We start from the raw sequence: 11771 nt of genomic DNA, 5'->3' as shown, positions 1-11771 counted from the left end.
TTGATACAAGCGTATAAAATATATAATAATGTTGATGACATTGACAAAGCATGTTTCTTTATTCCGTTCAATTCACAAACTAACATTGTCACCTGTAACGGTACCGAAAAAAAATCAGAAGCAACATTATAGTAGCAAATATAAAAAATATGTTTTTAGTTAAAGAGCAACTAACAGTTGGAATAGACTAACCCCAGAAATCAAACGTGCACCTATCATGAATGCCTTTAAAAAGCTGACCACGATATCAAAAAGAAAACAGTTTTTGACTTTGATGGTCAAAGGTGAGCCTGGGCTTGGTAGTACCTGACCAAAAAAATAACAACAACAAAAACAAAACGAAAACCAACGGGACGTATAAAGCCGCAAGGCTACGATGCTTGGCATCGCCCCTTACCTGAACCTGAGAGAGAGAGAGAGAGAGAGGTGAGACCGAGAGAAAGGAAAAGTAGCGAGCACACTTCCGGTTCTTACCACACGCCTTGGTTGTGTCCCTTAGATACCGATCAAACACTCCAAGATGGCGAGAATGGTAAGGCGTGATATTCAATTTTTAATCAGTGTAATCAAGGACATAATTGTTATCATATGTCGATATTTTAAAATGTTATATATGGTCATTGTGTTAATTTATTGAATGGGCCATATTTTGTGGAATCTTCAGACAGGGATAGATTATGCTTGTTCGATTCCAGACGTCTTAGACATGACCGAACATCGAAGAAGGTTCTCGATGAATTTCACTATGAGTAGTGTTTTGGGGTTTTATTCACTTTCATCCATCTAGTTTGTGTTTTTTAGTGAATTTTCTAAACACCGAGACTTTTCGGTTTATTGTATTCTATAGTAAACACATTTATTAGATTATTTTGTGTAATCTACTCCCTGTAGTGGCCAGTCTGAGTCAGAAAATAAAGACTTGCAGTTGTACTGAAGCAGACGACACAGACTTGTTCTGACAAGTCAATAGTCACTCGACTCCGTATGTGGATGAAGGATAGTCCGATCTAACCCCATCGTTCATTGATAGGTAGATAAAATGTAATGTGTGCATGCAACGTGTGCTAATTAACTTTCGCCTTCAGAAAACACACACACTGTGTATACACACACACACATGGAGGGGACATAGACACCACGTACACACAAAGGTGTGTACATGATGGCATTCCCAGACATTTGCACATGTAAACCAGCATCATCAGTAAAAACTAAACATGCATTCTTCGAAGTGCATACATGTTACAAGTTACTACTCTGTACCCCCATGCAAAATTACAGTAACAGCAGTACTTCTACTCTAGTTCTTTTGTTTTCACACAATAATAAACCACCAGCCCTCAATTACCAAACTTTTTTTTTCTTCATTTTGTTGTTTTTTCACCTTCAGTTTCATATTTATGTGTGTGAATATGTGTGGAAGCAATGTATCAATAAGCACCATAGAAATTTGAATCAGATTGACAGACACTCATTAGAAAAAAGATTATTCCTGATTTTGTATTTAGCAGTGAGTGTCCTGTGATCATTTGTTAATGGCTGTAAATATTATTGTAAGTTACAGTATATTGTTGCATTGCTTGTAATGTATGTGTCATTATCACAACAGATTTCTGTGTGAAATTAGGGCTGCTTTCCCTGTGCGTATCAAATGACTTACATATATCAGTCATTATCACAAGATTTCTGTGTGAAATTTGGGCTGCTGTCCTAATATGCATCAACTTGTGGAGTGACACTTTTTATTTCTGCCTGAAGTGCATTTGATTTACTGTAATAGATTATTTTTGTACAGAATTTTGCTAGGGACAACCCTTTTCTTGCTATGTTAAAAAAAAGAAGGAATTATGAGTATTTGACTGTTTCTAAGTTTATATATCTTTATAGACTAATAGAGTTTGAGTTTTATAAACTGGTGATAGATAAACATAAAAATATTAATGAAAATGGAGTTGACTTGGAGTTCTTCCAGAATGAAAAAACACAATATAATGCGCTCTATGTTGTTGATACAGACATTGAAACAAAAAGGATTTTTGTCACAGAAATTGAGAAAATGAACATTGATTAATTATAGTAACAGTGTTAGACGTCACATGAAATATGATCAGTCTGAGATTGATGATGATGATTATTGTGGTGGTGGCTGATGAACTGTATGGGAACTGTTGTTGTAGCAAGCCCCAGTGATCCTGCTGAAGGAAGGGACAGACACCTCTCAAGGTATCCCACAGATTGTCAGCAACATCAATGCCTGTCAGGCTATCGCTGATGCTGTGCGCACCACCCTAGGCCCAAGGGGCATGGACAAGCTCATTGTGGATGACAAAGGTAGGATGGCTGGGGCACTAAGTAAGATTATCTGGTACCTAGTAGCTTATACTTTAGTTACAAATTGATGAGATTGATAACAGAGGCAGGGCTGTTCAGACACTAAGCTAGATTATCGAAGATCTAGATGTTTTAGTATTACATACAGATAGTTGTTGCTTGTACTTAGTTGAAGGAGAGTTGTTGAACAGATTCTGGAGTTGGCTTTGAAAACGTTCTCTTTTTGCTGTGGTGAGAATTTACCAAGCTTTATTTCACCCATTAATAATAATTTCTGTTGAGCAGACAGATGATATAACCCGAGTATACATCCAACCTGTGAAATATCACATCAGTTTTTAACAAGAAGACTGTGAACTTTAAAAAGTGATTGATGGTTTGATAGCCAAGACAGAATGGGAGATAAACTTAATCCTTTTCAAAGGGCTACAAAACTTCTGAATAATGGCAGAACAATATTGATTTTAAAATCTTTTCTTGATTTCATCCTTTATTGTTTTGTTTGTTTCATCTTTTTTGGTTGTTCAGAAATCAAGAAATTTGAAATTTATGTAAATATTCCAATCTTTTTTTTTCTTTTTTGTTGTGAAATCTAGTATAATCATAATAATGGAAACAAAATACCTTCTTTATTATCTGCTCCAGAGATTTTGTGTGTGTGTGTGTGAAATCTAGAATAGTTGAATTATCTCCTTTATTGTCTAACTCAAAATTGCTGAAAATCACACTTTATTTGTTAGAAATTATTAAAAAAAGTATTCACTTATTCAGTCTGAGTGGCTGTTGACTTTGAATGTTTGATCATTGTTAGCTTTATTGGAGTCATCCACAATTCCATCCCCAGGGAGGTTGCCCTTAGGCCTTTTGAGAAAGTTTTAACATGTATAAATTCTATCTCTGTAAAATGTGAATATATTTTTGGTTTTGGATCATTGCAGTTGCATGAGTATTGTCTGTATGGCTGTGTAGGTGGGTTGAATTATGTGGTGCTAACTATTTTTGGAAAATAAATATTTTTCTTGTTCACCACCTGCAACAAAATAGTTGGAAAGGTGAAATGTTATTGAATGTTTTGCTTTGGAGCAGTACACACAGACACTGACTGAGTGACCTGTTGTCTGACTTCCAGGCAAAGCTGTGATCTCCAATGATGGAGCGACCATTCTGAAGACACTGGACATTGTGCATCCTGCAGCCAAGACCCTGGTGGACATTGCCAAGTCACAGGATGCTGAGGTCAGTGCACACAGTCTGTCTCTTGTTTTGTGCAGTTGGTTTTTTTTTGTTTTGTGATATGGAACTGTGTGTAGTTGTATTTTAAATAATTGTTTAATTTGTTTTTTACTTCTTTTTTTTTCGATCCTAGTCTTTCACTTTGTCAGGATTCCTGCTGTAATGAAAGTCTGGAGATGTCTTGGAAAAATGAGAGAACCATTTCCAGGGCAGGAAAGTCTTGGATAAATGTTTTGTTCATCAGAGTCTGGAAAAGTTTAGGAATTTTGATAAATTATTGTCCAGTACCGTTCAACAAAGAGCTAAATCATTAAAAAAAATATAAAGAAAAGAAAAAGAAAGAAACAACAGACATATAACAAAAATTCTTTTGTCAGCAGTGTAGCAGGCAAATTTTTGATTGTTTGGTTTTGTATTTGGTAATTGTTTGGTTTTGTATTTGGTACGGAATTTTTTCATTCAGGTGTAGATCTGAAAAGACATGGAAAGAGATTGGAATTTTTGTTTTGTCTCAGCTTTGGGAACCCTATCAAGAGAGAATTAATGATAACAAGCCCTGATATGGTCCTGGACAGTAGGGTGGGCTATGAGCATCAATACTAACTTATGGTAATAGGATCTATGGTCTGTAGGAGATATATATAGATTCTTTCTTTTCTTTTACATTGATGGTGGGTTGTGTATGGCAGGTTGGAGACGGCACCACATCAGTGACCCTGTTGGCAGGGGAGTTGCTGAAAGAAACCAAGTCCTACATTGAGGATGGAGTTCACCCACAGATCATTATCCGTGCTATACGCAAGGCTGCTGCCCTGGTAAATATACATTTGATTTTCCTCCCTCTTTTCTGCGTTACCATGATTCTGCCTTCCTCCCAACTCAACACTATGTTCATATTGCTTGTTTTATGTTACATTGCATAGCTGGATCTTGCAAGCAGTTGAAGTGTCTTATTTCATTTACTGCTATCAGCTATACTCACTCCCCGCTCCCTTTCTCACATTTGAGTGGGAATAAAGGCTTTAAATCAGTATGAGGGTGATTGACACTTTGTCATGAAATTCATTAACACCTTGTTGAAGACAACCTTCTTGATGTTATTATAAATGACATTTGCTTTTCTGATAGCTTATTACAATCTACTGACTAAAGTCAGCACATTGTGAAGTTGACATTGTATTACAGATTATTATTTGAAATGAAACATACCAGTGCACTCAATCATGCATTCATAAACATGGGAATACATACAGAGAGCAGGTAGGATGCACTTAATATTTTTATACTGAAAGGCTGATGAAAACCCTTATGTTGTTTGCAGGCTGTGGCAAAGATTAAAAGTATTGCTGTGTCTATCAAAAACGACAACCCCAAGTAAGTGAATGCACTGAATAAGCCTCCTTGAATGTTGGCAAAAGATACAACATATGTAGGAAGCATGAAGACTGGATTGTGTTTGTGCATAATTCTTTTGACATGTAAGTCCCTGGCAGTGATGTAATGTGCTAACTGTTTTTATTTTTGTTTTTTAATGAAGTGCTTAGAAGCATGTAAAGAGATCAAGCACAATACAAGTAATCATTATCATTTCTCAGTTTATACAAAAAGCATATAAATATTATTATTGTTTTTTAAACTTTTTGACTGTATTCTATGTGGTGCAAATCAGTGTATTGTGCATGCTATGATTTATCAGTGTCTTTCCTTCTTTAATTAAGGGTTTGTTTGTACTTTTATGGTTAGGCACAATAGTTTATTAGTAAGAACAAATTTTATAGTATCTGATTGTGGTATGCGGATCTGGATTTACTTTGTTTAAATTTTCAATGTGTATTGGGGTGGAATAAAAAAAAAATTTTTTGAAGTGGTATGTAAAAGGCATATACGTGAATATGATAATTTGAATGTTACTTCAAAGAACATTGAGCATGCTTGGAGATATTTATGATTATTACTTCTGGGCTTCTGCCCCTTCCACTTCCACCCTTGGAGCTGCTTTCTTCTTTGTTGGTTTGGAAGACAGATGAAATTGTATAACTGTATAATCTCCTTATAAAAAAAAAAAGAGAAAAAGAAAAAAGAACCCCCCAAAACCTGTGTAAAGCTGTGAGAATAGCAGAAAGTAAGGTTAAAGGACTGAGTGATGCACAGGGAGATGCGGGAGCTGCTGTTGAAGTGTGCCTCAACGGCTCTGAGCTCCAAGCTGGTGGCCGCCCAGAAAGACTTTTTTGCCGCCATGGTGGTGGACGCTGTGATGATGCTAGATGACCTGCTGCCCCTCAACATGATCGGCATCAAGAAGGTGCAGGGGGGAGCGCTGGAGGTGAGTGGCCACAGAGAGGTGTCCTGTGGGCAGCAAGGGATCTGAACACAGGGGTTTGTACAGACTCTTGGAAGTCTGGAAAAGTGTTGGAAAGAATGAGAGGACTGTTTCCAGGGCTGGAAAACTATGTTTTGCCGTTCTGGATACAGAATTGTTTGGAATTAGATTTTTTTTCCCCCGGTAACTCTTAAAGACCATTCTACAGAGGTTAATGCATTTAAGAAAAAACAATCAATCAAAAAACAAAAATTGGTGAAAAATTTATATGGGTGCCAGGATATCTCCCCAGCTCTCTCTACAGTAGTGTTGCTGACAAATTATTGATTCAGTTTGGCTTTGTGTTTGGCATAAGTGTGGTCTGGAAAAGGTATTGAAAAGTACAGAATTTTGTTTGGTCACATCTGTGGTGGGAGGGTGTGAGGAATAGGAACATTATTAAAAGCATTGCAGTCTATTTTGATGTGTGTATTATGTGTGACAGAATGCCCAAGATGACAAGAATGATAATTTTGCTATCCTATTGGACAGGATTCACTACTGGTAGCTGGTGTTGCCTTCAAGAAGACGTTCAGCTATGCAGGCTTTGAAATGCAGCCCAAGACTTATGACAAGCCCAAGATTGCTCTCCTCAACATTGAGCTGGAGCTGAAGGCAGAGAGGGACAATGCGGAAGTCCGTGTGGACAGTGTGGATGTAAGCTTGAATTGTCTGCTCAACTTAAAATGATACCCCAGTCCTCCTAGCCCTTCTTTGTTGATGTTGAAAAAAGAGTTATTCATTGCTAGGGCTGTATTTGATTATTTAACTGGATCCATTTGGTAAAAAGGAAAAATTATTATGTTTGTTAAAAAAGAGTAGTTCTACTATTATTGTTATATACATGCTTTTAGGATGTTGAATAAGATGGAGTAACAGTACAATGGACAGGACACAACAGTTGGCTGCAACATTGCTGCGTGCACTCTTGACACATATTTGAGAGTACATGTACAGAGTTGTATATTCTGTGCGGTTTTGATCTTGAATATTACAGTGTATAGCTAAATGATTGTGAAACAGTGTGACTGACCGGAGTGAAGGATCATGGTGTAGGACTGTCATGATACAGGAATGCGCCTGTGCACAACTGGTGACAACATTACTGTGACTTACAATGGTACTGTGTACAGGAGTACCAATCCATTGTGGATGCGGAGTGGAAGATTCTGTATGACAAGCTGGACAAGATTCACCAGAGTGGGGCGAAAGTGGTGCTGTCAAAACTGCCCATTGGGGATGTTGCCACACAGTACTTTGCCGATAGGTCAGTGGGGCTGCATGGTAGAAAAGCTCTTTTTTTTTTTCCTTTTTTTTTTTTTTTAAAGACACATGCATATACTTCTATAGACACACATGTGCACACACATACACACTTTCTTTTTTCCGTAATATTGTGTGATATTAAACTTAATGTCTGATTACTATTTCTCCCATTTTAGCTTTATGAGAATTAACACGAATTCTGGTAACTTTCTTATACCTTTGTATTGTGATAGTGCTGTGAGAAATTTTAGAATGTCACTACTTGATTTGATGCTGCTTTTGACACTGTTGGATCAGCATTTGCTGGATCATCTGAAGCTTGTGCAGTAGTGTAGGAGAACAGGATAAATCAGTTTCACTAGTTGTAATTCACTTACGGAAACAGGTTAATTCAGTGTGGTCAAAGTCTGACCCCCATCTTGTAGGGTGTTCCTCAGGGCCCAGTTCTGGAGCCACTGTTATTCACCTTGTCCACACAACCTTTGTATGATTAAACGTTGTTGCGTAGACAGTGCATGATGATGACTGTGCTGTTACATGTGGACAGAGACATATTCAATGCATGATGACTTTTTTGTTACGTGTGGACAGAGACATGTTCTGTGCATGATGTCTGTGGTATTATGTGTGGACAGAGACATGTTCAATGCACGGTGACTGTGTTATGTGTGCACAGAGACATGTTCTGTGCATGATGGCTGTCTTTATGTGTGGACAAAGTCATGTTCTGTGCATGATGATTGTGTTGGTACATGTTGACAGATTCATGTTCTGTGCATTATGACTGTCTTGTTATGTGTGGACAGAAACATGTTCTGTGCATGATGACTGTGGTGTTGTGTGGACAGAGACATGTTCTGTACATGATGACTGTGTTGTTAGGTGTGGACAGACATGTTCTATGCATGATGACTTTGTTGTTACGTGTGGACAGAGACATGTTCTGTGCATGATGACTGTGGTGTTATGTGTGGACAGAGACATGTTCTGTACATGATGACTGTGGTGTTAGGTGTGGACAGGGACATGTTCTGTGCATGATGACTGTGGTGTTATGTGTGGACAGAGACATGTTCTGTGCATGATGACTGTGGTGTTATGTGTGGACAGAGACATGTTCTGTACATGATGACTGTGGTGTTAGGTGTGGACAGGGACATGTTCTGTGCATGATGACTGTTGTTAGGTGTGGACAGGGACATGTTCTGTGCATGATGACTGTGGTGTTACATGTTGACAGATTCATGTTCTGTGCATTATGACTCTTGTTATGTGTTGACAGAGACATGTTCTGTGCGGGGCGAGTGCCGGAGGAAGATCTGCGGAGGACGATGAAGGCGTGTGGTGGGTCCATCCAGACCACTGCACAGAACCTGACCCCTGATGTCCTGGGCACCTGTGAGGTGTTTGAGGAGGTGCAGGTGGGAGGAGAAAGGTGAGTACTGCAGTTGTCCTGAATTGTTTCAGTTTTTGTGTGGTTGGTTAAGTTAGATTTACAGGAGTTCTAAAATCAGTTGATGATGTTATTTGTGAAGTTTGTGGTTTGTATTAGTTTGAATGATATGGATGACATGATTGGGGAGAAAAAAAAATAGTGTTGTGTTTGTTTTATTAAAGTGTTTTTGTGGGGGTTTGGGGGATATCACCGGTGCCAGGCCACTTCATTCATAACTAGCCATTTCATTTAACATCCATGAACATGGGAGTTGAGGAAGGGGTAGAAGCAAACCACCTACAGTGATGAATGAAATACATCAGGCAGGGTCTATTTCCTGTCCTGTGCAAAATGCTACTCTGCTCAGGAAGAGAAATCCACTTGCCGCTAGTGACTGAGATACATAGTTTCTCAGATTTTGAAGTGGGTACAACTGTTACAGTTGTGGCATGGTGTTTCAGGTACAACATGTTCAAGGGATGCCCTCAGGCCAAGACGTGCACCATCATCCTTAGGGGAGGGGCGGAACAGTTCATGGAGGAGACAGAGCGATCCTTACATGACGCCATCATGATTGTCAGACGCGCCATCAAGAATGACTCCGTTGTCGCTGGTGAGATTTGTTATACAAGGATCAACAAAGGGAAATTGTCTTCCCTTTGGGCAGTGTTTGCTTGGTTCTTCCATTTATTTTTTCTTTGTGTGGCCGTGTCCCGAGTGGTTCTAAAGGGGTACGGCACAAAAGACTTAACTAAATGATTGATTGAATGAAAGGAATATTGGAGCAAGCATAGCGCTTGGTCACATTTGTTTTTTTGTTTTTTGTTTAACATGATAGAAAACTAGTGTGACCTTTCTTCCCAAAGAATGAATCTTTATATTTAAAAAAAAACACCACATATCACACATAGAGATATGATTTTAACAACACTCCTCAATTTTTTTTTTCAGTCACTTCAGGATTGCTGTGATGCTTTGCCTTATTTTTATTGATAAAGCGTATAGACCATGTACAAATGATGAGCAGTGCTGCTTAATCAGATATAAAATGAAATGGAACTGTAGAGGAATTTAAGAAGTGTACCCTGATAGATTTTGCTCAGACGTTTCATGTAAATACCAGTACATGTCTTGTGTTTAACAACAGCAAAAGGGTTTTGTTGACATTGTATTGGATACTGTTCACTTTCTTTGGTTTCTTGATCTGGTTGATGATTGTGCTCCTTGCGCTGTTATTCATTGTTTTGTCATTGACAGGGGGTGGAGCCATTGAGATGGAAGTGAGTTCCCACCTGCGTGAACACTCTCACACCATTGCCGGGAAGGAACAGCTGCTGATCTCTGCCTTTGCCAAGGCCCTGGAGGTGATTCCACGACAGCTTTGTGACAATGCTGGCTTCGATGCCACCAACATCCTCAACAAACTGCGACAGAAACACGCCCAAGGTCACCATGATCATTTTTTGTGTGTTCATATTGGCATCATATATAGTTTTTCTTTACTCATTTAAAAAATCAGCTTGCTGTGTTTTGTAAGTACATAGGGGGCAGGAGAATTGATAGGAATTGATTAGGAAATTCCTTAAAAAAAAATTCACCTAGATACATAATGTCACTGTAATAGACAAATGGTATATTAAGCACTTCTAACTTTGGGCCATTGTGCACAGAAATGAAGATGAGTCTTTAAGTTCTGTGTATTTTGAAATGTATGAGTGTTATATAGGAAATAGATAAATGTTCTGTCCATTGTTAAAGATGTGAAAAAATGTCTTATAGTTTGCAGCAAGCTGATATGTTTGTCCCATCTTATCCACAGAGGTAACAGACCTTCACTTGTAAACTGCTTGTTAGTGACAGTCATATTGCCATCAAAAGAGGGTGCTAGCCAGCGGGACAAAGGGGAGGTTACCTACTTCCGGGAGGTTATCAGCCGTAGTTTCGTTTTCTCCGCATAGGCGGATAGTAGTTTGCACAGGACAGGAATGTCAGACCCCTGCCGGAGTCTGCACTAGTTGGGTCACGGTAAGTATATTATTTAAACGTAATTTTAGATAGAAAATTTCCTTTAGTGACAATTTAGGTTTATCTGTGAGCCTTTCAGTACTGTTGATTCATAGTACTCTTTCCATGATCAAACAGAAAATCCCAGGTCGATAAAATTGCTAATAAAATAATTGTAAATTTGTATTCTTGATTCAGATGCTAAGGAATCTTTTCCATCCCTTCCTCACCTCTCTCTTGTATCATAATGTTCATAGATCTGTGCATTTCTATGTACAGGTGGAACATGGTTTGGAGTCAACATCTTGCGGGAAGACATTGCTGACAATTTCGCTGACTGTGTATGGGAGCCTGCCATCGTCAAGCTGAACGCCCTGACGGCTGCTTCCGAAGCCACCTGCCTGATTCTGTCTGTGGACGAGACCATCAAGAATCCCCGCAGTGGGCAGGGCGACGCACCGGGTGCTGGGAGGGGCAGGGGGAGACCCATGTGATCTATGTATACATAACTATACACTATCCAGTTCACTTCCTTCATTGATGAGCAAAAGATCTAATCCACTGTCGTCATCATCGGTCTAACCACCACAGTGGTGGTTTGAGTATGAAGCATGTACTGTGCTTTTCAGCTGTCTGGGTGATCCATGTGGCATTGTGCATTTTATAAGGTTATGTCCTCATGCTTGAATGCATTAAACACCATTTAGTCTGTGTGAATGTGTGATTCATTTTTGTCCTTGCTTTACCTTTTTTTTATTTTATTAAAGTATTTGAATTGAAATCTTAAAAGCTTGTTCTTTTGTGAATTTCTTTTGCATTTAAGCAGAAAGTCCTATTTTGAACTGCAGTCAGTACAACCACAGTAGTCATGAAAAGATATATATATATATATATAGCTGCTAGCATGCGGCAGTGCCCAACCCCCGTGCAACGGCTTTGACAGGCTGGCTAAACTAGGTGAGGGTAGCCGATGGGTCTCAAACCCTCGGTGAGTTAGGGCTTGTCTACCCAAGCATGTGAAGACTGGATCCGGTGGACTCTGCGGAAGAAACCTTCATGGTTCAACGGAGAGGAAGGTGGTTGCAACAGAGCACTGTGGAGTACTGAGGGCAGGATGAGGCACATAGGACATCCTGGTCATCC

At 39.0% G+C, this 11771-nt stretch overlaps 1 protein-coding gene across 1 annotated transcript; it reads left to right on the top strand.

The window, feature by feature from the left end:
• The first annotated feature begins 456 nt into the window (after nucleotides 1-456).
• LOC143293791 (T-complex protein 1 subunit eta-like) lies at nucleotides 457-11409 on the top strand. The gene is made up of 12 exons (XM_076605040.1): nucleotides 457-532; nucleotides 2178-2331; nucleotides 3461-3567; nucleotides 4254-4379; nucleotides 4886-4938; nucleotides 5716-5887; nucleotides 6416-6580; nucleotides 7057-7190; nucleotides 8472-8624; nucleotides 9086-9237; nucleotides 9882-10070; nucleotides 10908-11409. The coding sequence occupies exons 1-12, from the start codon at nucleotides 521-523 to the stop codon at nucleotides 11120-11122; spliced, it is 1632 nt and encodes a 543-aa protein (XP_076461155.1). The 5' UTR covers nucleotides 457-520; the 3' UTR covers nucleotides 11123-11409.
• Nucleotides 11410-11771: the final 362 nt, after the last annotated feature.

This window comes from Babylonia areolata, chromosome 19 (assembly GCF_041734735.1).
Source record: "Babylonia areolata isolate BAREFJ2019XMU chromosome 19, ASM4173473v1, whole genome shotgun sequence".
NCBI classification, from domain to species: domain Eukaryota; kingdom Metazoa; phylum Mollusca; class Gastropoda; order Neogastropoda; family Buccinidae; genus Babylonia; species Babylonia areolata.
The sequence above is the reverse complement of the archived record's forward strand: the minus strand, read 5'-3'. Positions and strand labels throughout refer to the sequence as shown.